At 43.1% G+C, this 27,792-nt stretch overlaps 1 protein-coding gene across 2 annotated transcripts in view; it reads right to left on the bottom strand.

Moving 5' to 3' along the window:
• The window catches only part of dhcr24 (24-dehydrocholesterol reductase), a 41,515-nt gene that overhangs the window by 2,396 nt on the left and 11,327 nt on the right, over positions 1 to 27,792 (bottom strand). The window contains exons 3-9 of one of the 2 annotated variants that reach the window (XM_069938917.1): positions 25,110 to 25,215; positions 17,255 to 17,373; positions 15,472 to 15,735; positions 11,575 to 11,718; positions 5,839 to 6,036; positions 4,847 to 5,025; positions 3,574 to 3,689 (exon numbers count right to left, since the gene is read on the bottom strand). In XM_069938917.1, coding sequence (XP_069795018.1) covers positions 3,611 to 3,689; positions 4,847 to 5,025; positions 5,839 to 6,036; positions 11,575 to 11,718; positions 15,472 to 15,735; positions 17,255 to 17,373; positions 25,110 to 25,215 — 1,089 coding nt within the window. In that variant the 3' untranslated portion in view covers positions 3,574 to 3,610. The remainder of the gene's footprint in view (positions 1 to 3,573; positions 3,690 to 4,846; positions 5,026 to 5,838; positions 6,037 to 11,574; positions 11,719 to 15,471; positions 15,736 to 17,254; positions 17,374 to 25,109; positions 25,216 to 27,792) is intronic. The other variant, XM_069938916.1, reaches the window with a different exon arrangement.

Genomic DNA, 27,792 nt, shown 5'->3' with positions numbered 1-27,792 from the left:
AGAAAAGGACCTGATCACTGTGAGGTTGAAATTGAATAGGCCTGTGAGCTGGTCAATATGGAGATTAAGGAAGTGAAAGTGTTGGATCTTGTTAAAAACATCAAGATTGAAAAGTTCCCAAGGCTGGATGCAATAAACCCCAGGTTGCTGTGGGAAGTGAGAGAAGAGAAAGCTGTGGCAGTAATTATGATCTTTGAATCCTGTTTGGCCTCGGGGGAGGTGCCAGAGGATTGAAGAATGGCAAATGAAGACCCCTTGTTTAAAAAAAGGTAATAGGGAGAATTCTGGGAATTATAGACAGGTGAGTTTTATGTCAGTGGTGTACAAGCTATTGGAGAGGATTCTTAAGGATAGGATCTATAAGCATTTGGAAAAGTACAGTCTATTCAAGGATAATCAGCATGGCTTTGTGAGGGAAAGGTCACGCCTCATGAATCTAATTGAGTTTTTTGAGGAGGTAAAGAAAGAAATTGATGAGGTGTAAGGTGATAAATGTGATCTACGAGGATTTTTGCGGCATATAAGAAAATCCACCATGAGAGATTTATCCAAAAAGTCATGAGGGACAGGATTAGTGAAACCTTGGCTGTGTGGATAAAAAAATTGGCTTGTTGGAAGAAAGCAGAGAGTAGTAGTGGAAGGAAAGTATTTTGCCTGGTGGTTGGTAACTAGTAGAGTGCTGCAAGTATCTGTTCTGGGACTCCTGCTCTTTGTGATTTTATTTAAATGGCCTGGATGTCAGTAAGTTTGCAGATGACACAAAGGTTAGAGAAGATGTGGCTGGAGCTGAAGGTTGTCAAAGGTTACAAGAGGATATAGAAAGGATTCAGAGTTGGACAGAAAAGTTGCAGATGGATTTCAATCAGGATAAGTATGAGGTGATGCATTTTGGAAGGACAAACCAGAAGGCTGAATACAGGGTTAATGGTCGGTTACTTAAGAGTGTGGATGAACAGAGGGTCCTTGGGGTTCAAATCCATACATCCCTCAAGGTTGCCACACAGATTGATAGGATAGTTAAGAAGGGCTAAGGGATGCTGGGATTCATTAACAGGGGGATTGAATTCAGTGGAGAAGTCACGTTGGAACTCTACAAATCTCTGGTAAGACCACACCTGGAGTATTGTGTTCAGTTCTGGTCACCTTATTATAGGAAGAATTTGGAAGCTATGGAGAGGGTGCAGAGGAGATTTAGCAGAATGTTGCCTGAATTGGGAAACAAATCTTATGAGGCAAGGGTGGACAACCAGCACCTGTTTCCAAGGACAGCTTCAGCAAACACTAGAGGACATGTGTACAAAGTTAAGGGAGAAAGGTTTTGGGGAAGACATCAGGGGTAAGTTTTTTTTTAAAACTATAAACGCAGAGTTATGGGTGCCTGGAATGCCCTGCCGGGGATGGTGGTGGAGGCTGAAACATTTTGGGGCATTTAAGAGACCCTTAGACAGACACATGGATAGGAGGGTTAGTACTTTTTTTTTTAAAAAAGGAACACATGGTTTGGCACAACATTGAGGGTCAAAGGGCCTGCACTATACAGTTCTACATTCTGTATATCAGGAATCCTGATCCCTCTACATGTAAAATCTCTGCAATTTCTTACCATTTAGGTAGTATTTTTTTAATTTCATGCCAAAATTAATGATTTCACATTAACCATATAACCATATAATTGCCAAACAATTTACTTTATTACCCAGATGTCCACCAACCTAACCCACATCTCTTTGCAGCTTCCGCGTGTCACCTTTACATCTTATTTTCTACCCTTTTCATGTTAGCAGCAATTTTCAAATCACGCCTTTTGGTGCCTACATACAAATCTTTAAAGAATATAAAAAGCTAAGATCCCAAGAGTGATCCCCAAAGCAAGACCCCAGTTGCAAGACCCATTTATACTAATTCCATTTCCTGTTAGCCAGCCAACAAATTCTAGTAATATGTCAATATCCCATGACAAGAAGTTAGTTATCTCCTACACCAAACTTAATTACCACAATAACATTAGTCATGGCACTTTACAAAGTCAGTAATTCTTATAAAGTATCTTAAATATTTCCAACTGTCCATATTGTTATTGGTAGCAAGTATGTCCCCAAAAGATGTAGAGCTAACAGGCCTATTTTTTGCTATATCTGCACGTCTTAAATATTTCCAACTGTCCATATTGTTATTGGTAGCAAGTTTGTCCCCAAAAGATGTAGAGCGAACAGGCCTATTTTTTGCTATATCTGCACGTCTTAAATATTTCCAACTGTCCATATTGTTATTGGTAGCAAGTTTGTCCCCAAAAGATGTAGAGCTAACAGGCCTATTTTTTGCTATATCTGCACGTCTTAAATATTTCCAACTGTCCATATTGTTATTGGTAGCAAGTTTGTCCCCAAAAGATGTAGAGCGAACAGTCCTATTTCTTGCTATATCTGCACGTCTTAAATATTTCCAACTGTCCATATTGTTATTGGTAGCAAGTTTGTCCCCAAAAGATGTAGAGCTAACAGGCCTATTTCTTGCTATATCTGCACGTCTTAAATATTTCCAACTGTCCATATTGTTATTGGTAGCAAGTTTGTCCCCAAAAGATGTAGAGCGAACAGGCCTATTTCTTGCTATATCTGCACGTCTTAAATATTTCCAACTGTCCATATTGTTATTGGTAGCAAGTTTGTCCCCAAAAGATGTAGAGCTAACAGGCCCATTTTTTGCTATATCTGCACGTCTTAAATATTTCCAACTGTCCATATTGTTATTGGTAGCAAGTTTGTCCCCAAAAGATGTAGAGCTAACAGGCCTATTTCTTGCTATATCTGCACGTCTTAAATATTTCCAACTGTCCATATTGTTATTGGTAGCAAGTTTGTCCCCAAAAGATGTAGAGCTAACAGGCCTATTTCTTGCTATATCTGCACGTCTTAAATATTTCCAACTGTCCATATTGTTATTGGTAGCAAGTTTGTCCCCAAAAGATGTAGAGCTAACAGGCCTATTTTTTGCTATATCTGCACGTCTTAAATATTTCCAACTGTCCATATTGTTATTGGTAGCAAGTTTGTCCCCAAAAGATGTAGAGCGAACAGGCCTATTTCTTGCTCTATCTGCACGTCTTCTAATAAAAAGGGTTGCAGTTGCTTTTTTCCCCCCAATCTAATGAAACCATTTCCAAAACACTTAAAATGTGGGAAAATTACAACTATTTCACTAGCACTTCTGGAATAAGAATAATCGGATCCTTAGAAAGTGGTCGATTGGTGCAGCTCCTATTCCACAATATCACATCCAGCATCCTAAAATAAATTTCACCAGTGCAACTTCCTGCCATTATCAAAATTACTGTGCAACTGTACATGTTGTATATTAACATATTTGATGAGATACTGCACCACAGTTAACTTGTTTAACAATACTCTCTGCCAAGGTTCAGATCAAATCGATCCATTGAAAGGGATGTGGGGCAGAATAGGACTAAAAAGTGAAAACATTTTCAGAAGTCAGAAGAAGTGTTTTTGAAAGTGGGTTTTAGCAAGTGTGTCCAAGCTCAGCAATCACAAGAGAGTGAAAATGTTAAGTCATTACCGTGTCAAACATTTGGCCAGTAGAACTTGCGGTTTCCCTAATTTCCTGTGGAGTTTTCTGCTGAGCTTGTGCACTTGTGTATTGCAGAGGTTTGGCTAGTACTGGTACTGCCAAATCTAAGGAAACAGACATGATGACAATCCAGACATTAAGGGGAGAAAAGCATTCTGCCCAGTTATAAAAACTAGTGTGTACATCAATGTTTAATATTTCTCTGCAGGTCTTTATCCAAGCAATGGACTGGAAGGAAACCTCTCGGACACATTCTTTCTCTCATCCGCTCCGCCCCTTCCCCGCAGCCCCGCTCACGAGAGTAAAGTTGCATCACACACAAAATAAACAGACAGATCGCTTGCACATCAATTCTCACTCAGGGAGGCAGTATCCAGCATTGAGTTGATGGGCAATAATGGAGGAGTCATGTGGCATTTCCTTCCCCAGACTTCTTGCCAATCTCACTCTACACAACCTCTGCTTTTTTTGGCAATTACTCCCATCTCTATTGATGCTCCGTAGTAGAAGTTAATCTATATTCCATTCTCATTTCAAGTGCAAATGATAAAGAAGGACAGCATTTTGAAGGTGCTCTTGTCAGGTGCAGCTTTCATGAACCTATTGTGAAGAACTGCACAAGTGGCTCAGACCTGGGTACAATCTCCTATATGGCATCTTACACCTTCCAACTTCTATCATCTTTCCTGCTATCATCACCTCTCCATTCAACATTACTACATTTTTTTTTAAAGCCATAAAATTGATCTGTGGAACATTGAACACCTGTCAAAAGGAACAAAAACCTCAGAAAGCAGCTCCAAAAGGATAAACCAATGCATCATCTTTAGGAAGGGAATAAGCTTTTGAAATGTCTGTGGTCCTACATATTGCTGGGCAGATGAATCAGTTACTGAAATAACAGAGAGGCCTAATTTCACAAAATGTCATCCTACCAATAAAAAAATCACAACCATTTTAAAAGAGTGTCTGGAATAGAGCAGATGGGCCATCCAAAACAAATGGAAGCATTTCATCCAGAACAATAGGCAGCTATTTAGGACCAGGGGCTAAGACCAGTGCATCATATTTCTAGGGCTATAGTTCCTGTGCAAATAGTTTATCAAACAACAAAGACAAATTAAGCACCAGAAGTACAAATTCATCAGTAAAAGATATTCTTTCATAAAATTTGGGTACAAGCAGTCAGATGTAGGCATAACCATACATACTGCTTGAATTAAATTTCCTCTGTAGTTTCTCCTGCTGGTGCATGACTCACCTGTGTGAATCACGTAAAAATTGCTCCAGCTGTCGAGTTGACAACTTGGCTTCGAACTGTTTGGCCTTGGGTTCTCCATAAGCTCCAACATCTGCATAGAGTTCAGCCTCATTTCCCTTTGGATGAACCATTCCAGGTAGACTGGGTAGGTTGAAAGGACACAACCAAAGAGGGTAAACCTGCAGGAAACAAAAACATTTTTAAATAGAAATTGAGCTTGGACAAGTTACTAAGGCTATTAAGTTTTCCCCAACAGTCACCCAGGGTTGATCTCAGCTCTACCAAAAATTGGGTGCAAAAACAAATTTTCAAAAGGTTTGGTAGACTGAATAAACTTGCTATTTTACATTATAAGCATGAATCATATTATTTACAAAGAAATCTGAAGTGAAGCATAAATTTAAATAAAGAGGCAAAGAATGTTTGAGAAAATATTCATTGGTAACATAAATCGGAACTCAGAAGAATTTTGTGCTTCTAGATTTTTTTTTAAAATAGCAACTGGAGACTGAGTACAAAACTAAGAATTTTCACGCGAATGTCAAGGCAACCATCAAGGTACTAAATATTTTGTTAAGTGCTGTGGACCGCAAAGACAAATCAAACAGTAGTGGAGACCAAGTCATTCAATTCCACATTTCTCTTGAGGGAGAAAAACATACAAATATTGACACAAATTTAATTTTTGAAAAATTTAGACATACAGCATGGTAACAGGCCATTTCAGCCACCTAATTTATACCCAAATAACCAACACCCCAGTATGTTTCGAACAGTAAGAGGAAACCAGAGCCCCTGGGGAAAACACATGCAGATACAGGGAGAACATACACATTCCTTGCAGTCAGCGCAGAATTCAAACCTCGGTCCTGATCGCGGGCGCTGTAAAGGCATTGTGCTAACCACTGCGCCAACCGTGGGTAAATGCCATATGCTAATCCTTCTTAGCTACACGAGATTCCACAAACAATCCTTCCCAATAATGTGCTTACATTGATCTCACTGTGGAAGAAAAGAATCAACTTCTCCAAACTCTTCATCGGCACCAGCATGTCTTGAACCACATGGTGTTGTTCATACAGTTTACGTATAGTTTCTCCTTGGGTCAGTTTTAGTAATGAAATCTTGGGAGGGACCATCCAGCCAAAAGCATAACGGAAGAGCGGATTATTGCCGAACGGAATTATATCCTTAAATAGAGGTAAATGAAAAAATGTTTACACAAACATGTTAAACAGTTTTTATTTTCTATTTGACATTAAAAATCTGATGAATAATTAATCTTTCTTGAAGATCTTCAGTAGGCTTCCAATAAGTAAAACCACAAAAAACCCTTGTGCCCAATGTTAAAAGTGTGTGTAATACATAGAATTTAATGTTGATAGACTGACTTTGCTGTTCAAAACAATTTGTTCCTGGCCTTTTATTTCAACAGTTGTCTTTATAATTTACACTTTAAACCACATGAAAAGCAAATTATTGGTGCTGGAAATACAAATACAACCTAATTAGCACCTGACAAGTGCAGATAGCAACACTTTGGATCGCCCTTCATTAAATATGTACAAGCTAAATTCATCACTAATGCTATTTTTCTAATCCTTTTCAAATTTACTGACATTACTTTTAAAATAGAAGTTAGGATAGTACAGATTTTGGGAATGTCATTTTCATGCTCCCAAAATAAAAATAGATCAAAACTACTTCTGTTGTAGCAGCAGCTACGAGGAAAGAGACTCTCCACCACCACATTAGGAGTATCAACAGTTTTATTCAAAACCTGCACATGCCCCTTTAAGGGCAGCATGAGCTCCGCCCCCGCGCAGGTAGTGACGTCATCACTCTGCCTGGGGTGTGCGCTCAGTTTAAACAATGAGGCAAGGAGGTCTCCCGACAGTGCCCTATAATCGCAACTGCCCTGCCAGCACAGCAGTACAAACGGGACCAGTTTGTTACAAGTAAGTGTGACGCCACACAACCCCCCCCCCCCCCCCCACAGAACCGGCTCACGCATCTCGCCGCTTGGGTGGTCGGCTTCGGCGCTTAGGTTGGGCCTTTTGAACTGGTTGACTGGGGTCCAGGTGCGCCGCCTTGAGGTGGTCGATCGTGAATAGTTCTCCTTTCCCCCCAATGTCTAAAGTGAAAGTCTTGCCCGACTGCTGCAGGACTCTGTAGGGGCCTTTAAAAGGGCGCTGCAGGGGCGCAGCGTGCAAACCTTGTTGGACGAATACATACTCGGCTGCGTCCAGTTCCTTGCGCAGGCGGGACGGTCAGCCACCATGGTGGGAGAGGTGGGGGGGGGGGGGCTAGTGAGGGGAGCTTACTCCAAAGGTCTGCTAATAAGGTCGGATTGTCGGCTGTCGAGTCCACGTCTGTGCCATAAAACTTTACGGGTAGTGACAATGGCACACTGTAAACTAACTCTGTGGATGATACCTGCAGATCCTCCTTCGGGGCCGACCCGATGCCAAGTAGAACCCAGGGCAACTCATCCGCCCAGCCGGGGCCAGTGAGGCGAGCCATGAGGGCCGACTTAAGGTGTCAGTGGAATCGCTCCACTAGGCCGTTGGCTTAAGGGTGATATGCCTTGGTGTGGGTGGAGCTTCACCCCCAAAAGGCTCGCTACTTGCGCCCAGAGGGCAGACATGAATCGGGCACCTCTGTCGCTGGTAATGTGCGCCAGGACTCCGAACCTGGGAATCCAGTGAGTGAGTAAGTTCCTGGCACATGTCTCAGCAGAAATGTCTTTCAGCGGAATGGCTTCCGGCCACCTTGTAGCTCGGTCAACTACCGTCAACAAGTAGCGGGGATCCCTAGACACCGGCATGGGGCCCACGATGTCCACATGTATATGTTGGAATCTCTTGGCCACAGAGTCGAACGATTGTAATGGGGCTTTTTTATGATGGTGGACTTTGGAGGACTGGTGCTGAGTGCAGCTCCTCGCCATCTGGGCTACTTGCTTTTTGAGCCCATGCCACACAAAACACTCTGCCACCATCCAAACTTATGTCTTTACCAAGGGGTGGACCAAATCGTGGACCATGCTGAAAGCCCACGACCTCCACTGCGGCGGGACTACAAGGCACAGCGAGGCAGTGGAAACATCGCAGAGCAGCGTGTCTGGGCTGCCTAGAGGTCCCGAAGTTGGAGTGGAGGGCCTGTAGAAGTGGTAATGGCGGTGTGGAGGGCCTGTGTTTCTGCATCCTCCCTCTGGGCCTGCGCAAACTAGGCATTGTTCAGGCCAGGGGCGAGGGTCAGACCAGAGGGTCCTTGTGGGTGCTGGGCTTCGGGAACTGGCGACGGCTGTAACCTTCTCCGATGCCGGGGTGGCTCCGGCCGCCGAGATGATATGACCCAGGAACTGCCTGCCAAACTGGCACTTGGCTACGTTGACCGTGAGGCCAACTCTGCCAGACGGGCGAAGAGTGCGTGTAGATGGACCTTGTGCTTGTCGTGATCTCGACTGGCGATGAGGATGTCGTCGAGATAGATGAACACAAAGTCCAAGTCTCTTCCCACCGCGTCCATCAGGTGCTGGAAAGTTTGGGCCGCATTCTTTAACCCGAAGGGCATCCGCAAGAATTCAAAAAGGCCAAATGGGGTGATGATTGTGGTCTTGCCGATGTCATCAGGGTGGATCGGGATTTGATGGTAGCCCCTTACCAGGTCGGCCTTTAAGAACACTTGGGTGCCGTGCAAGTTTGCCAAGAAGTCCTGAATATGCCGGATGGGATATCGCTCTGGCGTGGTTGCGTTGTTAAGGCGACGGTAGTCCCCACAAGGGCGCCAACATGGGGACCATGTGGAGGGGGGAGGCCCAGGGGCTGTCGGATCTACGGACGATTCCCAGTTCCTGCAGTTGGGAAAATTCTTCTTTGGCCAGTTGCAGCTTTTCTGGGGTGTAATCGCCTGGCCTTGGCGTGAAGTGGGGGGCCCTGGGTTGCGATGTGATGTTAGACTCCATGTTGAGGCATGGCGGTGGTGAACTGTAGCTGCAGGATGGAGGGGAACTCAAGGATACTCGTGTATTTGTCCTGGGGGCACTGATGGTAGCTATTCCCGGGTTGCATGCGTCTGTGGCATCCAGACGAACAGATTGAAAGGTGCTGGCGTTAACTAACCGCTTGCCCTTGACGTCCACTAACAGGTTGTGCACCTGGAGGAAGTCGGCCTTGAACAGCGTCATGCCCACTGAGGCCAGCATGAACTTCCAGCAGAACCTGTCCTTTCCGATCTGGATCTGCACTCTGCGAGTTCTGAAGGTCCTTTTGGCGGATCCATTGGCTGCTCGCAGGGTAGGGCCCGAGATCAGGTGCAGGTCTTGAGGGCTGTTGGGGGTGTGGGGGAGGAGCACGCTCAACTCCGCTCCGCTGTTAATGGCTGCGGCGGCTGAGTGGTTTCCCTGAAAGGTACAGGGCTTCCTGCATTTGTGGGCTTGAGTCCCCCTACGTTGATGATAGAAACACCAGGTGTGGTGGTGTTCCTCCAGCCGGCTGGGCAACCTGGCTGAGGGCAGACTCGTTCTCCTGCTTGGTTCATCAGAGGATGTCCATGTGGGCCATAACTCGTCGTGGGTCGGAGAAGTCTTAGTTCGCCAGCAGAAGCTGTATGTCCTCGGGCATCTGCTTGAGGAAGATTTGTTGGAACAGAAAACACTGTTTGGGGTCCTCTGCTAATGCCAACATCTCGTCTGTCCGGGCAGACGGGGTTCTGTCTCCCAACCCATCCAGGTGAAGGAGCCTGGATGCACGTTGTTGCTGGGAAAGGCTGAAGGTCCCAAGGAGGAGGTTCTTGAGGGCGGGATATTTACTGACCTCCGGCGGGTTGTGGATGAGGTCGTCCACCTTGGCCTAGGTCTCTTCATTGAGTACACTCACGACGTGATAAAACATCGTGGTGTCTGAGGCAAAACTGCGCATCTGCCTGCCCAAACCACGTACACGGGCGATGTGTCCAGAAGGGGAGCAGTTTCACCACGACTGCGTTGATCTCAGAGGGATCCATAGTGAGAGGCCAGAAAAATGTCTGGACCGTCGGGTCACCAATGTAGCAGCAGCTACGAGGAAAGAGACTCTCCACCACCACGTTAGGAGTTTGAACGGCAGTTTTATTCAAAACCTGTGCGTGCCCCTTTAAGGGCAGCATGAGCTCCACCACCGTGTGGGGAGTGACATCATCATGCTGCCTGGGGCATGTGCTTAGTTTAAACAATGAGGCAAAGAGGTCCCCCAACCCTGTAGTTGCAACGAGTAAGTGCACGCCGTCACACAGTGCTCTTTTTCATTTTGATTTTGTTAAGCATTGTAACCTGAATAAATAACATGCACTCACAGCTTCCTCGAATATTACAAAGGCAATTCAAAATGTTTTAAACCTAAAGCATTAACTAGGATTAAATCCTTTATTTTAAATCCAAGAACTAAGTTGTGACAAAGAATTGCTGGAGGTTCAGGTCAGAAAGAATCTAAGGGCAGAAATGGTCAATGTGTTGAAACTCTTTATTAAGACCAAGATGGGTGAAAATACCTACATGAAGTTAGCATACTGATCTTGTTAAAATGAAACATGACTAATAACTTATGCATTCAAGTTACTATAATTTCAGTTGGAGAATAACACCAATCAAGCCTAGAATTTAATTTTAATGAATAGTGATACAGAATCAGATTTTTTTTTCCATCTTAAACTATGCAATTCATGTGCTCAATTTGGTTAACGCCATCCTGCTTTTAACTCTTCTCATAGAGTCTATGCCAGATCCCAGGGCATTCTCATTCCCCATTTATTCCCGTTAATTACTCTCACATTGCCAATTTTCTTTGAACTTAATTACACAGAGCAATTTGACTTTGGCAGTTAACTGGTCATCCCAAACCTCTGGGAAGTGGGATAAAAGTGAAGCACCCAAGGAAAACCCATATTATCACAGGCAAAAAGGTGCAAACTGCACACAAGCAGCTCCTGAGGTCAGGCTAGAAGTGTGTCTGCTAGAGCTGTGTGGCAGCTTCACTGCCTGCAACCCCAGTGTGCCGCTCAATTTATCCTTTCCCAGTTGTGGTTGACAACATACCAAATCATTAAATGCATAATGTAGCTCACTGTAACTCTACATTTAAAATACACTATGATTAATTTCTAATGGTCAGTTTTTGATACCAATTGGAATGTCATTCAATCATACAAATCTGTTAAACAAATTCTAATTGTTTAGATTATATATAGTAAATTATGTTTGAATGCTGTAATGGTTAAAAATCATAGATTCCAAGACTTTCCTTTTAAAAAGGAAACAATTCCATGATTAGACTATAACCAGGCATATTGAACATAATTATGGTTAGCATTTGAAATTTTGTAGCATGAATTGTTGGCTCCTAAAAAAGTGTCAAATTCCACTCCACCCCAAAAAATCTTTTTGCCCCATGTTTAATGCAAACTTCTTGCACATCTACAATTAATCTATTTTTCTGAAGGGATGAGAAGGGGGGAAAAAAAACCTATCCCATTCTGATGCAATCACATTACACTCCAGTTAGAATCGGCATAGAAATAAATGAAAACAATAATTTTCTACTCACCTTGAACAAATAAATTCACAAAATTAAAATTTAATACAGGAAACACTCAAGCTGGTTATCAACATAACTTTTTTTTGTGAAGCATCCATCATTGAGGTTAGAAAAATAAGAATGTGCAAGCCCAGTAGTATTTCCTATACCAATTACCTGAAGCTCCCAGAAAATGCTGCGAGTGTGGCGGTGATAGTAGTGCCTCAGAGGGATGTATTCCACCGCACTGTGGCTCTTTTGCAAGTACTTCTCCACATGTTTAAAGAACCATGGTTTGTAGTAATAGCCAATTCTATTGATCTATTAAGAAAATAATTTGCAGTTCAGTCAAAAAAAACTTTTTTCACTTTAAATGGCAAAGACTGATCTTCTCAGTTACATTTATGCTCCTAGTTTTAGTTAAATGAGCATTTTCTCCACAATCTCCCCATCTAAACTCTCCCTTGTAATTTGTGTCTGATTATATTCAAGGCTGAGACTGACATTGACCCTACCTCCATAGCTGAAGTATAGGATTCCAAAGATACACAGCCCTCACAGAAATTTATAGAACTCCCAAACGCGTCTGCATTGAAATTTTGTCATCTCATTCTCATTTAGATATTTTGCATTTTCATTCTTGCTTTCAAAGTTGAAAATTTTGCATGCAACTCATCTGCTAACTTCTTGCCCACCCATCTCTATCTAATTGTAGGATTTGTCCCTTTTGCAACTTGCTAACTCGCTTAATTTTGTATTATCAGCAAATATGACTACAGAATATACATACCATCCCTTCATCCAAGCAGAGCTATGAGGCACCCTTCTAGTTATTGATTGCCAATCCCAAATAATTATTCAGATTATATTTTCAGTTAATTAGCTGATTATGAATGAATGTCAACACTGCTCCCAACCCCATAGCTTCTTACCTGTGCAGATAACCTCACATTATCTTGCAATGAGCACTGTCAGACAAATTGATAGCACAAATACAAATAAATGGAGAAAAAATGAACAGCAATTTATGGAGAAGCAGTTGGAAAGATTGAGAATTAAATATTCACAAACACTCAACTTTTAGAAGAAACAAGTAAAAATGTAAAAAAGACCAACCCTGGGTTAAAGGGTACATTGAGAAGGGATCTTCGTTCATAAAATGGAAAAGAATCAGTTTGGCTGGAAACAAGTTATCCTGATAGCTGATCGGGGAAGTAGAAAAAATGTTTGAATCCATTATTAAAGTGGTACCAGGGCAGGTTAAGATGTAATAAATTTGCTTGCATCAATTAGATTCATGAAAAGGGAAAAGGGAATTAAAAATCAAATAAATAATAAGGAACTATCAGAAGAGATACAAAGGCAAACCAATAACTTTTAGAAAACCCTTCAGTAGTGTACCAGCTAGAGATCATAAAGCACATTGGAGCACCTAAGATGGGGTGAGGAAGGCATGAGGGACCATGAATAAATATACTGCTTTGAAGTGTAGATTGGTTAACAGATAAGAAAACAAACAGAATGAATAAATGGATTTGGAGCTCTTAACAAACCAAGTTCTACAGGAACCAACTAATCAAAGATTCCCCAACTAATCAAAGATTTAGGGAACCAAGAGTAATACATTCAAATCTAGATAATGGCAAAAAGATGCATGGAGTTTCTAGAGAGTTCTCATAATGCATCTTTATATCCACTTGAATGGCAAGGACATGGCAGACAAACACAACCTGGTAAAATAGAAAAACAGAAATTTTGTTGTTTTAAATGGTGAGAGACTGAAAAGAAGGTTCATAAGGCTAGGCAAGATGCAGGTTATGCTTATGCAGAAATCAAAATTAAAATGCAGATCTGACAAGTGAATTACCTTTTTCGAGTACAGAATGAACACTATGTAATGAGTATATATGCTCTGTAGAGACCACACCCAGAATTCAGTGTACAGGATCACCCTTGTCATTTAAGGATTGAAGATTTACTCAAGTGAATCTTGAGATGGGAATATTATCCGTGGAGAGAGATTAAGCAGGTTAGGCAATTGTTCCATTGAATTTATAACTACTTGAAGTCTTGGAAACATTAAAATATTGGGGTTTGAGAACAGCATTTTCCTTGGAATGGGTGTACAGAATCAGAAGCCATGATTTAAAAACACTTGAACATTCAGGACTGAAACAAAGAATTTTATGGAGTTCTCTACACAAGAGGGCTGTGGAGGTTCAATTGCTGAGTACATTCAACACAGATAGAACAATTTTCACGTGTCAAGGCATGTGGGGTTTGTGCAGGAATATGGCACTGGAGACAAGAGATCAGCCAACCTCAGTTTGTAGCAAAGCAAACAGAGCTAATTAGCCCACTTCCGCTTCAATGCTTCCAATTTCTAAAAAGGTGTGCAACACTTACCTCATTGCAACTTCAACAGCAAGACTCAATACACAAACTAATTTTTGTTAAATTACCAACTGCATCCTGTTTCAACACTTATCCTTTGCTTTAAATATTAAGGGAACTAAGAGTTAGATGGCAAGTGCAGGAAGGTGGCATTGAGGTTAAAATGTCCCCAATTCATTTACAGAATGGCAGATAGGCGAGAGAGGCCAAATAGCTTCATCCTCCCAATTGCTACATTTCTTCATGCATTCATGATCAGACTAAAAGTTATTTAAAGTTAAAGTTGGGAAATTAGCAAGGTGACCAAGAGTTTGGCCAGAGATGTGCAAGATAGGAAAGCAGAATATTTACTAAAAGTATTTCAGAACATGGAGATGCAACAGTGCATGGTTGGGAATGGCAAAATGAAAAGGGTGGGGGGGGGGCGAAAGAAAAGGAGAATTCTGACAAAGAACCAAAGAGGAGGAGGTTATTGTGATGCATGGAAAAATTTTAAATTGGTATCATTAGGGAAATGATGGGAAAAAAAGATCACAAGTAGACTAGACAAGTGTTAGTTGATGCAGATAGAACAGATAGCTATTCTTTAAATGTACTGAAGCTTACAAAGCATCACCAGTAATGAAGCTAGGCAGGAAAGCATTGAAAGAGACTGGCTAAGATTTACATAGGCTTGTTGCAGGATTTATGCACTTTACTTTTATGGACACAAGAATTCCAAAATAAACAGGAGCAGCTTGCAGAACTGCACAACAAACTCAGCAGGATGCCAGAGAGAAAGAGTCCAATTCAAGCCAAAGTAGTGAGACAAATAGAGAGCCAAGTATTTGTATTAATAATTTGAGACCATCCAGCATTTAACTGAAGGAAATAAGTCACCAAGACTGATTATTCCACAAATGTTTTGAAGAGGGGATATGCAAAAGACAGCAAACATATAGAGGAGAGAAATATTCAGATAGTATACAAGATGAAAACAAGATGCAATAATAAATTAATGAAGGAATGCAGCAAGTAAAAGCAAATGTTTCTGAAGATGTTTGAGGAGGTAAAGCTGGAATGAAACATGAAAGACTACAAATGATGTGATTGTAATAAAATCACACCAAAATGTTGGGGTAACTCAGCCAGTTATTCGGCGCCCATAAAAGACAAAGATACATTGCCGATGTTTCAGGCCTGGGCCCTTCTACAAAGAATAAGCCAAAGGCAGGAAACCTCAGAATTTAGACAATGTTGGCTGGGGGAGGAATCCAGACAGACAAAAGGTATTATTTGGATATGATAAGGGGAGCAGTGAGAATTTATCATGTCTGTGTGAAAGGAGACAGGGAAGGGAGAGAGAGAGAGAGTTAGGGGAAGGAGACAGGGGAGAAGTGATGGGGTGGGGGGAGAAAATCAAGCAGCAGTAGACTCAATGAAACTAAAGAGGTCTTAAAATATAAAGATGAAAGTCAATGCTGAAATTAAACAATGATAAGGAAAAACCCAAGCCAAAACACATTTCTACATATTTACAAGTTATTATCAGATAGAAACTGTTCCTTCTTCAAAAGATGCAACAGCCACAGAGATAAAAAGGGGTAAAGACATCACAGTATGCTCCAAATATTAAACAACAACATGAGCAAATTTGCTTGCACATTCATTTTCAATGATCTCCTCTGCAGTAAAGTTTACCTTTTCTGGTTCAGCCACATCAGTAAGGACTCCTGTCATTATCACAGCCTCATGCTGTGAATACACTAGACCCTCCACAAAATGATTCTCTTTGTTTTGGGATTCTCTACTGAATGTTTCACATATCATCTTCAGACTATGGACTGGCTGGTACTGCAGACGCACATACTTCTTCACAGGAATGATCTTGATCTCTGCAGCAACAAGAAATCCGAGAGTACCACATGACCAAGGAACAGCATAAAACAAGTCTGGATTCTCATTCTGAGGACAAGAGAGAAAGTATTGTTTTAACAAAGCAATGGGAAGGTGATTTCCAAGCACATTTGCTGAAATAAAATTCATCCCCATTTTGTATAAGACAGTTGACCAGTCAGCCCAGTCATCCCATCTCCCAGTCAGCCCAGTCATCCCATCTCCCAGTCAGCCCAGTCATCCCATCTCCCAGTCAGACAATCCCACTAGTTGCATTGTGTTCCTATTTCCCCATGGCCCTGCAATATTTTTCTTTCTTATATGTCCATTAGTTCCCCTTTCATTCTTTTTACCACTTATTTATTCTAAAGGATACATTTGTAGAACCACTTAGCATCTCTAGACTGCAGGAAGAAAGAACGACAAGGAGAATATGCAAATATCACACAAACAGTATAGGTACTTCCGACCTACGCGAGTTACATCCACCCGCAAATGCAACCAAAATTTTTTTTTTTTAAATCTTGATTGAAACCACTGTACAAGTACATATTTTGTATTAAAAGTTCTGTATACAGTGGTCCCTGCTCCTGACGGCAGCCCAAGGTCCCCGTTCCCCAACTTATGACCAAACCAGAGTTACAACCAATCCTTTGGTTCCCATTACAGTCGTAAGTCGGGGACTACTGGACCAAATTTCAAACAGGTACAATTAGAGTTTGAGGAAATTATAATGCTTTGAAAAATAGTATCCACAACTCCCAGAATAGTATATTGTGAGTTTATGAAGACAAAAGACAAGACAAACAATCATCATGGCAAACTTCTAATGCCATAGTTTAAAGGTGAAATTCAAGATCTTCAGTCAGTGTGGAGGTTTACAAGAATGGCAAGGATGATGGATCCTCCAATTAGGAGGAGACTGGAGAAACTAAGTGTTCCCTTAAGAACATAAAAGATTAAGTGGAATATTTGGTAGGAGCTCAAAATCTTGAAGGATTTTTGCCAAGAACAAGACAGTCTGTTTCCAGTGATAGAAGGAGACATTGATTTAAAAATGTAATTTGGAATTTAGAAAGTTTGCAATAATATGGAATGATAAGCCCAAAAGATCTAAAGGCAAATCAGTGACAACCTTTAAAAAACCCACTAAAACAATGGAGAGAAAAAGCATAATTGTGGGATTAATTAGGCAAGCCCACATACTGCCTTCCTTTGATGTTGACAAACCTTTGAATGATTTGCTTGTTAACAATTTGTCTTTGGTTGAGTAAATAATCCTATGGCAAGACTGCTGGGTCATTGAAAACATGGCCTCCAGAAAGCAGAATAATTTGGTTCAGTGTCACTTTCAAATGATACTGCAGCAAATATCATTCAGGGTAGTGTGCTTCCTGAAGACTTCAGAATATGTGATACTGACATTGAGGGCAAGAGCTGGGGAATTTTTCTTCACATCTCTCACCTTCAGTACCTTTTGTATTTACAAAAAAAAGTGAAGCAGTGGAAGAAACCAGTGGGTTTAGACAATTTGCAATCACTTAACCCAGAAACACATCCAAGCAAGGTAACATTCCATTAGTTTTACCTCCGTGCATCTAACAAGACTGCCATCAGCCAGGACCAGCTCATAGGCTGTACAGATGTTTTGGAAGAGTCCATAGATGTGAGATGAAGATTCAATACCAGTTCCCATGATGAGGCCACCTATAAACAGACATTTGTTCAAATTCTCAAGCTAGTGATATTTTTAATTAGCAAGAAGACTATCTGAACAATTCAGAAATCCAATCAAATATCTAAAGATGCAGAACTACAAGTACTGGAAAATAGTGGCTGAAGAGACAATTCCATAGTTAACATCATGCAAATCTTTGATGATCAAATACTATTAGTATTTACTTTTATTGATGCCAAATTATCAAGTTACATCTAAAATGGTAACTAAAATTATTAGGCAAATTCCTGCCCACAAAAACAATTACCTCATCAGGAACAGCTCACTGGTTTGAGGGGCAAAGTGAATAGTTTTGTGGAATTCTTTTGAGTCAGGAAGAACAGGAAAGTACAATTTTTTTTAAATTCCTGGCTTCTCCCCATCTTAGTTTAGCATTCCTTTTCTCTTTGAAACCCACGCAAGCACCAAAAATACAAGAAGCCATTCCCATCATTTGTGGTGTTTTCACAGATCTGATCATGATTTATAGTCCCAATCCAGGTTCCAATTTTATTAGTCCCAACTTTAGCCTTATTGATTTTGTTTGTGGACAGAAAAGGGGCTCGAACTTCTAGAAAAACAGAAGCATCTACTCGAAACACTAACTCTTTCTGTCCATTGATGCTGCCTGACCTGCCAAGTTTCCAGCATTTAATTTATTTCTAATTTCCAGCATCTTTTGTCTTATTACTATTTTCATTTTTCATGAACTCCTATACCATACTTGTAAATTTTCATGAATGCATCAAGATGCACATGCACTAGATAGATAAAAATCTTAAATGAAGTTACACTGACAGTATATATATCAGTAAAACACATTGCAGGACAAACTCAGCAGGTGTACTTTATGTAGCAAAGATACATAACCAATGTTTCAGGCTTGAGCCATCAAGGCACGATTGAAGATTGATTCCTTGAAGGGTAATCACACCAGTATACGGCTGATGAATCTCAGATGGAGGAGGAGGAGGAGGAAAGTGAGAAGGTCAGAGAAGTTTAGTTGGGCTGTGCTTGGGAAGAAGTTGAAAGATGCAATAATAAAAAGAAAGTTGGCTTCAAGGTGGCAGAAATAAACGAGTGAGTGCATTCTTTATTTGTTTGTAAGCTATTGAAAATCGGTGTCGTTACAAGTGGTGACTCCGATGAGAATTCAGAGTACCGTCTAGTTTAAAATGGATGTGATGAAGATAAAACCCTTACAGGACCAGTTGGGGAGGTCAAACTAAAGTTACTCCTTTTTTAAAAAATAATTAACAATGCATCAGCATAGTTCATGATTTTTGAAGAGCATTTCTTTGCCCTTGTGTGATGAGTTAGAAGTCGAAGTACAGCCTTCTTGTGGAGTGTCTTCCAAAGTAAATTGCCTATGAAGACATGAGCATTCTTTGCAACTGCATCACTGTCTGGTTTGGAAGCTGTACCTCCTCAGACCACAAAACTCTGCCTCAGACCACAAAACTCTGCAGAGGATTGTGAAGTAAGTGGAAAAGATTTGGGGGGGGGGGGGGTCTCTTCCTACTATGAAGGACATCTAGAACACTAGATGCAGATGAAAGGCAATAAACATTGTGAAGTACTCCACACACCCCTCATGTAAACTGTTCTCCCTTCTGCCATCTGGTAGGAAGTACTGAAGCACTCGGGTCCTTAGATCCAGATTGGGCAACAGCTTTTTCCCAATCAGACTCCTGAATTTCCAGAACATATGTGGATAGAGTATCGTGGACTGTTACTGCATACATTTTAATATTTTAAATGTGTTTACCTTCTATTCTAACTTATATTTATGTAAATATGCTCTGTGGTTCTGGAGAAAGGCCATCTCGTCTTTACCCTGCAAAGTGACTTGACTTGAAATGGAGGATCACAAGATAAAGGAACATAAGCAGGCCACTAGGCCCATCAAAGCTAAATTATGCTCACACCTAGTTCCAATTTCCAGCCTTTTCCCCCATATCCCTTGATACCTTTACTAATGAGATACTTATCAATTTCCTGTTTAAATACTCCCAGTGATCTGGCCTCCACTGCTTTGTGTGGTAATTGAGTTCCACAGATCTACAACCCTCTGACTAAAGAAGTTCTTCCTCCTCTGTTTTAATTGGACAACTTTTCATTTTAAGACTATGACCCCTTGTCCTCGATTCATTCATTAAAGGAAACTTCTTATCCGTATTCATTCTGTCAAAACCTTTCAATATTCTAAATGTCCATGAGATTCCCCCCTCATTCTCCTATATTCCAACAAATACAACCCAAGAGCTGTCAAATGCTCCTCATACACTAGCCCTTGCATTCCAGGAATCATCCTAGTAAATCTCCTCTGCACCCTCTCCATCAACATCACAACTATTCTACGACAGGGGGCCCAAAACTGTGCACAGTACTCCAAATGGGGTCTCACCAGTGCCCCATAGAGTCTCATCAACACCTCTCTACTCTTATACACTATTGTTCTTGAAATGAATGCTAGCATAAGATGTCTTAGTAGATCCGTATGGTAATCTCCTATACAACATGCATAAAGAGGCCATTATGCGGCATACACAGCCAATTTGGGAGACTCATGTCACCAAATTACAAGCTGATAATATCCAAGACGACGGGCAACCGTCACAGATGTTGAAGTGATGGTGCAGGCTAGCTGGAACAGACTGTCAAAGGCAATGTTTGGAAAGAGGTTCCATTGATGTTTACCCATCATGTTCAAGTGCATTTGGTGAATGTCTTTCAAATGTCCACCCTCGATCGGTTGGCGGATCATGCAGACTTTGTTATGTCCATGACCTCTGCACTGAAGATAGAAGGATTGACTTCTTACCCAGTCAACAGTGTTACAGGTTATTTTATTATGGTTATGAATAAATAGGTCTTTAAAAGAGATTGTGAGGATTTAGTGTAGGTCACTTCACAGAGTAGCACTTCACAAAAGACACCTCATTTAAAATGCAAGAGCTTTGCTGAAACTAGACATTGAGGGTCTGGTTGATTTTGCAGAGACAATGGAACTGCTTTGGAAAGAACTTCAAAAGGAGGTGTAAATGGAACAGAGTCCAGGTTCAAATATTGATAAGATCTTTCAAATATTGGGTTTGGAGCTTTGGGAGAGGTTATTTGGTTATTATAAGCAGAGAGGAAAAAAAACAGAATTCTTCTCAGAGAGAGAGAAGTCAGTTCTATAGCAGCAGTTGAGGCTGCAAAATGGCAAGCTTGTTGAAAAAACCCATTATGAAGACTGGTTGTGAGTTGTGAGTTCAGCCTGTTCAAATCCCTTGTAGTCCTTAGAAAAGGAAGTGGCTGGCTAGAGTGTTTCCCCCAAAATAAAGGAAACAAGAGGAACTCTGTGATGACATGGAAGAAAAGGTTATCATTTGAAAAACCAATGATAGGGCAAGTTTCTTCAGCAAGACACTGAAGTGACTGAATGGAGGAAATCAGTTTGTATGTATCCAAAGAGCAACAAATATCTCTCTGAAACCAACAAGAACCTTCCTGACCAGTAACCACTTAACTTTAAGCGCCAAAGCCTGGTGAAGATACATAAAAGTTAAATTCTGTGCACAGTATAAGAATTGCCTGAGACTGGTAAACTTGGTGGAGTGAAAAATGAATGATTGACTGTGAAACAAAGAACTTTCCTGAATATATACACATTACTTACACGTATGCTTAGAAATAGAAAGGAGTTAAGTATAAGTTAATAGTAATGTTACATTTTTAATACTGTTTTAATGTTTAAAGATAATTAAAAGCAACTTTTATTTAAGTAACCATCATCTTAGTGAATTTCTATTGCTGCTGGGTTTTAGAGTCCTCTGGGCTTGTAACAACAGGAACAAATGGAACTGGAACAGCTACTTACTGCACCTTGTGAAGTGCCAGCACCTGATCAATTGAAGGTGGTACCAGCCCCATATCAATTGATAACAGATGGAGCAGCAAATGGTAGCACTGAATACACAAATCCAGGCTTAAGGCATGCAATGGAATTCTTTCAGTCGACTTAGTTGGATCTGTGGTGGTCAAGGATGTGGTAGAGGCGATGGACAGCATATTTGTTGGAAGCATCAGAGGTTTGGTACTGCTGCCTGGTCCCATCAGCCATCATGCAACTTCTACAAATGGCAGCAAGGAAGTGGTTAGGTTCAGCAGTGGAGACAACTGTTGCCCATGGGCATGTCAGCCGCTGTCATTTCCTCAAAGATAGTCTCTTGGGTGATCAATTTCTTGTCAATACCTGTGGAGATTTCAGTGGTCCCTCCAACCACAGAGGAATGCAGACACCTCACTATGTCATGTGTTCTTTCAGCCGCAGATGATTTGCATATTCAAACATATGGCCAGAGGTCACTCGCATTGGATCTAGGTCTCAAGATACCTTTTGGTTGGTTTTCACAGTTGCAAATATAGCAAATTCCATTTTGGGAGTGAATTTCTTGTCACATTTTTCTTTGTTGGCAGATTTGAAAAATTGCTGTGTCGTGGACTGCAGCTCTTGTATGGAAGTGAGCAGCATCTGTCATCCCTCCAATGTCGTCAGCCGCCTGAGGAGCCTTCAACCTGGCTCCTGGCCTTTCTGAGGTTTGCTCAAGTGTTTTCCTCACCGAGTGACTTCATCGTATTGTCACAGATCTTAAACATGCAGTAACCCACCAAATAGAGACTTGGGTCCTCCGATGGTAGCGCAGGCTCATAGATTACCTCTGGACCATCTTAAAAATCATGAAGTCAGAATTCAACTACGTGCAAGAATTGGGCATAGTCTGCAGATCTGACGGCTGCTAGGCTTCACCATTGTATATGGTTTAAAAAAAAAATCTCCTGGGGATTGCCAGCCTTGTGCTAATTATCATGCCTGACCAATTTATAAGACTTTCCAGGAAACCTCCATGGCAAACATGTATTTGTGAAAATAGATCTAGTACATGCTTACTATCAGATTCCAGTTAAGCCTTCTGATATCATGAAGATGGCAAAATTACCCTTTTTGGCATGTCTACAGAACGCAGCTCAGAGATTCCAGTGGTTTATCGACCACGTACTTGCCGGCCTCAATTTTGTGTTTGCTTACGTCAATAATATTCTGGTTGTAAGTGGATGAAGAGGAGCACAAATGCCACCTTATCTCATTGTTTCAGAGGTTTGATGCGTTTGGCATTGTGATCAATCCCAGTAAATGTGTTTTTGACGCTGCTGATCTTTTATTTTTGGGACAGAGTTATTTGGCCTGATGAATCAAAAGTGTGAGAGATTTGAGAATTTCCTACACCCATTAGGTTTGGCCAGTTGCGATGTTTTTGAAGCATGATTAATTTTTAAATCGATGATTCTTTGCAAATGCCCCTTACTGAACTACTAAAAGGATCCAATAAGTCAATGTACAAAAGACCATTAACTTTGGGAGACTATTCTGTACCTGCTTTCAATGACTTGAAGACTGTGCTTTCGAATGCCACGATGCTTGTACATCAAAAACCCAATCTCTTGCTCTCTCTTACCATAGATGCATCTATCAGTGCTGTGGGAGCAATGTTAGAACAACTACTCTGTGGGCAATTGGAACCTCTGGCATTTTTTTCAGCCAAGCCGACACTAGCTCAGGCAACGTATAGTACATTTGGTGAAAAACTTTTGACCATCTATCTCAGAGAAACATTTCAGCTTTTTATTGGAAAGTCGTTCTTTCATCATTTATACAGACCAGCAGCCTCTTGTGCATACTGCGAGTACAAGACACATCTCTACTTGCCCAGAGAGATTCAGCACTGGGACTTCATCCTATAATTTTCATCGGACACACAGCACCTCTGTGTCCGATGCCCTGTTCAGGTGCAACATTGATGCCTTACATAAAACCACTGCCATCAATTTCACCGACATGACACAGCACACCCATCCTGATTTTATCCGGCATCACCGGATCAACTCTGGTCTCCACCTTCAAGGTGTGACCCTGGATAAATCAGGTGAAAGGTTAGTCTGCAATTCTTCCACAGGAAGGCCTAGGCCTTTCGTGCTGGTGGCTATGAAGCAGGAGATTTTTGAGTCTCATCACAATCTACTGCATCGATAAAGAGCATCAATCAAACTAATTACAAAACATTTTACTTGGCCTCATGTTAAATGGGATGTTGGATGATGAGCAAGGACCTGCTTGCTGTGTCAACACTCTAGACACACAAAATCCAAACTGGGGGATTTTGTTGTTCAGGATTCCCATTTCCAGCACGCACATATAGACTTGGTAGGCTCACTTCAGCCATCTCGTGGATATACCTATCTGCTCACTAAAGACCAGACTACCAGGCAGCAGGAGGCCATTCCTATCACTGACATCTCTAAGGAGATAGATCGCTGGATTCCACCTTTTAATGTTCTGGTCATTATTACATGGGATTGAGGGTCTCAGTTTGAGTCACCGTTGTTCTGAGGTCTCACTGATCTTTTGGGCATTACCTGTATTTGTACTATGGTTTACCCTCCACAGGCCAACAGCCTCATTGAACGTTTCCATCGACAATTGCAGGCAGCATTAACAGCACGTGGCGATGCATCTATGTGGAGTGAGCGTTTGCCGATGGTTCTCCTTGGAGTGTGCACTGCTGTTAAGGCAGACCTTGGAACTAGTATACAGCGCTATGTTTAACTTGCCAGGCGAGTATGTGAATCGGAGTCCAAGCACAACGCTCTATGATCTGGCTAGTTATGTTGATCATCTTCGGAAAAGCACAAGATTACTCCAACCTACCCATACTCCTCTGTGGCAGACTTCACCTGCAGTGTGTGCTGAATGATTTACAACACTGTACTCATGTTCCTCTGGCATGATCCTATTTGCAAACCACTTCAGCCTGTTTACGATGGTCCTTTTCTGGTCTTAAAACGTCAACCAAAGACTACTGAAATCAACTGATGATACGGTTTCCATCAACAGGTGTAGGTCAGCATATACCGACGATTCACATTCTGCGTCAGAACCAGAGGACCAGTTGCATGCTTGCCATTCAGACCATGAATCGCCTGTCTTGCACTATCATACAAGGTCAGGCCAAATTGTCAGCCCCCTGTAGCAGGACAGTTCCAATCAGTCACCTCCTTGCATGGCTTGGAGGCTCTGAGTGGTGGGGGCTGGGGGGGGCGGGGGGGGCAGGCAGTCATAGTCGCATCAGATTATGGGTGATGAATCTCGGATGTGGAAGAGGAGAGTAAGATTGTCAGGATTACCCATGTGGCAGTGATCAATTGAAAAGGTCAGAGTAGTTTAGCTGGGTGTTGTTTGGGAAGTTGAAGAATGCAACGTTGTGTCTAGGCACTAAAATAAAAGAAAGTTGACTTCATGGTATGTGGAAAGAAACAAGTGAGCATATTCTTTATTTGTTTGTAAGCTGTGGTAAATCAAGCCCAAAATGTTGATTATGTATCTTTGCTATATAAAGTACACCGTTTTACCTGCTGAATCTTTCCATTGTGTTCTTACTTTAACCAGGGTGTCTGCAGACTTTCATGTTTTACTCCAGTGTACATCTGTGATGTGCACTGAATATTTAGTGATAACTGAAATGTTACCTTCAAGAGCATTCCATACAAAGTGAAGAATTTATAATGAAAATGCAACGAAGGCAAAAAAGCTCTGACAAGTTCTGCCAGAACCATGTTTTGCTCCCACTTTTAGCAACTGCATTTATCACCAATCAGAAGATAGCCTTCCATATGAACTACTCACCCACAGTGAGATCATCCAACTCTGGTACCACTGGAAGAGTCCACCCAATTGAATTCAAAAGTGCAGTCACCTGACCCATGTTTACCAATGGTTCTACACGGACAACCTGTAACAGTAACAGAGCTGAAACAACAGTCTAAATTTCATTAAAAACAAATTGATGTGATGGAGGAAAATGAAAAATTCAATCACATACTGGTACTTGCACAGTTGATGCCAATATCTTGCCATTTTTCTCTCCTTAGTGTTGATTGGCATATCTGGTCTAACACTTTATCCCTTCTCCAAAGGGCAGTGCAATATCAAACCTAGAAGTAGTATCTCCTGGTGCCATCTAACATTGCTTGTTTGTATTGACAATTTGTAGGAGAAATTTAGTTGTCAGCAATTCAGTCTTAAAAGAATTCAACTAGCCTCATCAAGACAAAATTTAAATAAATCATAACAATCTTTAGGATCCAAAATTAGGATTAGCATGAAGTGAATTCTCTTCATTTCCCAAGCTACCCAACTTTCAAGTAATGCCAATTACGCTAAGTTTTTTCAATTATAGTCTTCCATTCTTTGCAAACTTAGGCAAATGAAACACTCCAACTGATTTTGCATCCAATCTAAGAAAAGCCTATTTTACCCATCTCTAGCTATCACACATGTTCTTTACACAGAGAGATATCTTAATTTACAACCATAATTCAGTTTCACAAATAATTTACTGTGTCAATTCAGATTCTGGGGACCCAGAAATTAATCCACAGTATATTTTTTGCCATTAAAAATACATGGACGGACACTCCAGCTTGAAGAAGTCACAAAGAACAACATCCTGAATGTTGAATATTCAATAGCAAAGTTCACAGAATAGCATTGTTGGCTTTCTTTAGCCGCTTTCAGGTGTGTTCTGCATCTTGAGGTCAGCTGCAGGAGCTGATCCCAGCCTGAAGATTCACCTTTCAGGTGGTAGCCCTAAAAGGCTGCTACATCCCACCTGAAAGGGGGATTGATAAGCAGAGGCACCTCATAGCGCCTCCATATCTAATGGAAGTGGGGTGATTGATGCCGCAGCACCACCTGTCATAAATATGCGGCATAGCAATGGCCATGTTCCCTACCCATAATCCCCCTCGCAGCTGGAACGCTCTTTGTTTCCCCATACAGTTCCAGCTGCGTCGGGGTTTATGGGTAGATAAGACCGCCATTTATTACTATGCCGCATTTTGAGCAGCAGAGAGCGGACCTGGTGCAGGAGCGGCCAGCCGGGCTGTGAGAGCCCCCGCCAGTCGCACCTGCTCTGACGTCCCCGCTGCCCGACAGACCCCTTCCCCGCTGCCCGACAGACCCCTTCCCCGCTGCCCGACAGACCCCTTCCCCGCTGCCCGACAGACCCCTTCCCCGCTGCCCGACAGACCCCTTCCCCGCTGCCCGACAGACCCCTTCCCCGCTGCCCGACAGACCCCTTCCCCGCTGCCCGACAGACCCCTTCCCCGCTGCCCGACAGACCCCTTCCCCGCTGCCCGACAGACCCCTTCCCCGCTGCCCGACAGACCCCTTCCCCGCTGCCCGACAGACCCCTTCCCCGCTGCCCGACAGACCCCTTCCCCGCTGCCCGACAGACCCCTTCCCCGCTGCCCGACAGACCCCTTCCCCGCTGCCCGACAGACCCCTTCCCCGCTGCCCGACAGACCCCTTCCCCGCTGCCCGACAGACCCCTTCCCCGCTGCCCGACAGACCCCTTCCCCGCTGCCCGACAGACCCCTTCCCCGCTGCCCGACAGACCCCTTCCCCGCTGCCCGACAGACCCCTTCCCCGCTGCCCGACAGACCCCTTCCCCGCTGCCCGACAGACCCCTTCCCCGCTGCCCGACAGACCCCTTCCCCGCTGCCCGACAGACCCCTTCCCCGCTGCCCGACAGACCCCTTCCCCGCTGCCCGACAGACCCCTTCCCCGCTGCCCGACAGACCCCTTCCCCGCTGCCCGACAGACCCCTTCCCCGCTGCCCGACAGACCCCTTCCCCGCTGCCCGACAGACCCCTTCCCCGCTGCCCGACAGACCCCTTCCCCGCTGCCCGACAGACCCCTTCCCCGCTGCCCGACAGACCCCTTCCCCGCTGCCCGACAGACCCCTTCCCCGCTGCCCGACAGACCCCTTCCCCGCTGCCCGACAGACCCCTTCCCCGCTGCCCGACAGACCCCTTCCCCGCTGCCCGACAGACCCCTTCCCCGCTGCCCGACAGACCCCTTCCCCGCTGCCCGACAGACCCCTTCCCCGCTGCCCGACAGACCCCTTCCCCGCTGCCCGACAGACCCCTTCCCCGCTGCCCGACAGACCCCTTCCCCGCTGCCCGACAGACCCCTTCCCCGCTGCCCGACAGACCCCTTCCCCGCTGCCCGACAGACCCCTTCCCCGCTGCCCGACAGACCCCTTCCCCGCTGCCCGACAGACCCCTTCCCCGCTGCCCGACAGACCCCTTCCCCGCTGCCCGACAGACCCCTTCCCCGCTGCCCGACAGACCCCTTCCCCGCTGCCCGACAGACCCCTTCCCCGCTGCCCGACAGACCCCTTCCCCGCTGCCCGACAGACCCCTTCCCCGCTGCCCGACAGACCCCTTCCCCGCTGCCCGACAGACCCCTTCCCCGCTGCCCGACAGACCCCTTCCCCGCTGCCCGACAGACCCCTTCTCTGCTA

This window comes from Narcine bancroftii, chromosome 5, assembly GCF_036971445.1.
Source record: "Narcine bancroftii isolate sNarBan1 chromosome 5, sNarBan1.hap1, whole genome shotgun sequence".
In the NCBI taxonomy this organism is placed as follows: domain Eukaryota; kingdom Metazoa; phylum Chordata; class Chondrichthyes; order Torpediniformes; family Narcinidae; genus Narcine; species Narcine bancroftii.
The sequence above is the reverse complement of the archived record's forward strand: the minus strand, read 5'-3'. Positions and strand labels throughout refer to the sequence as shown.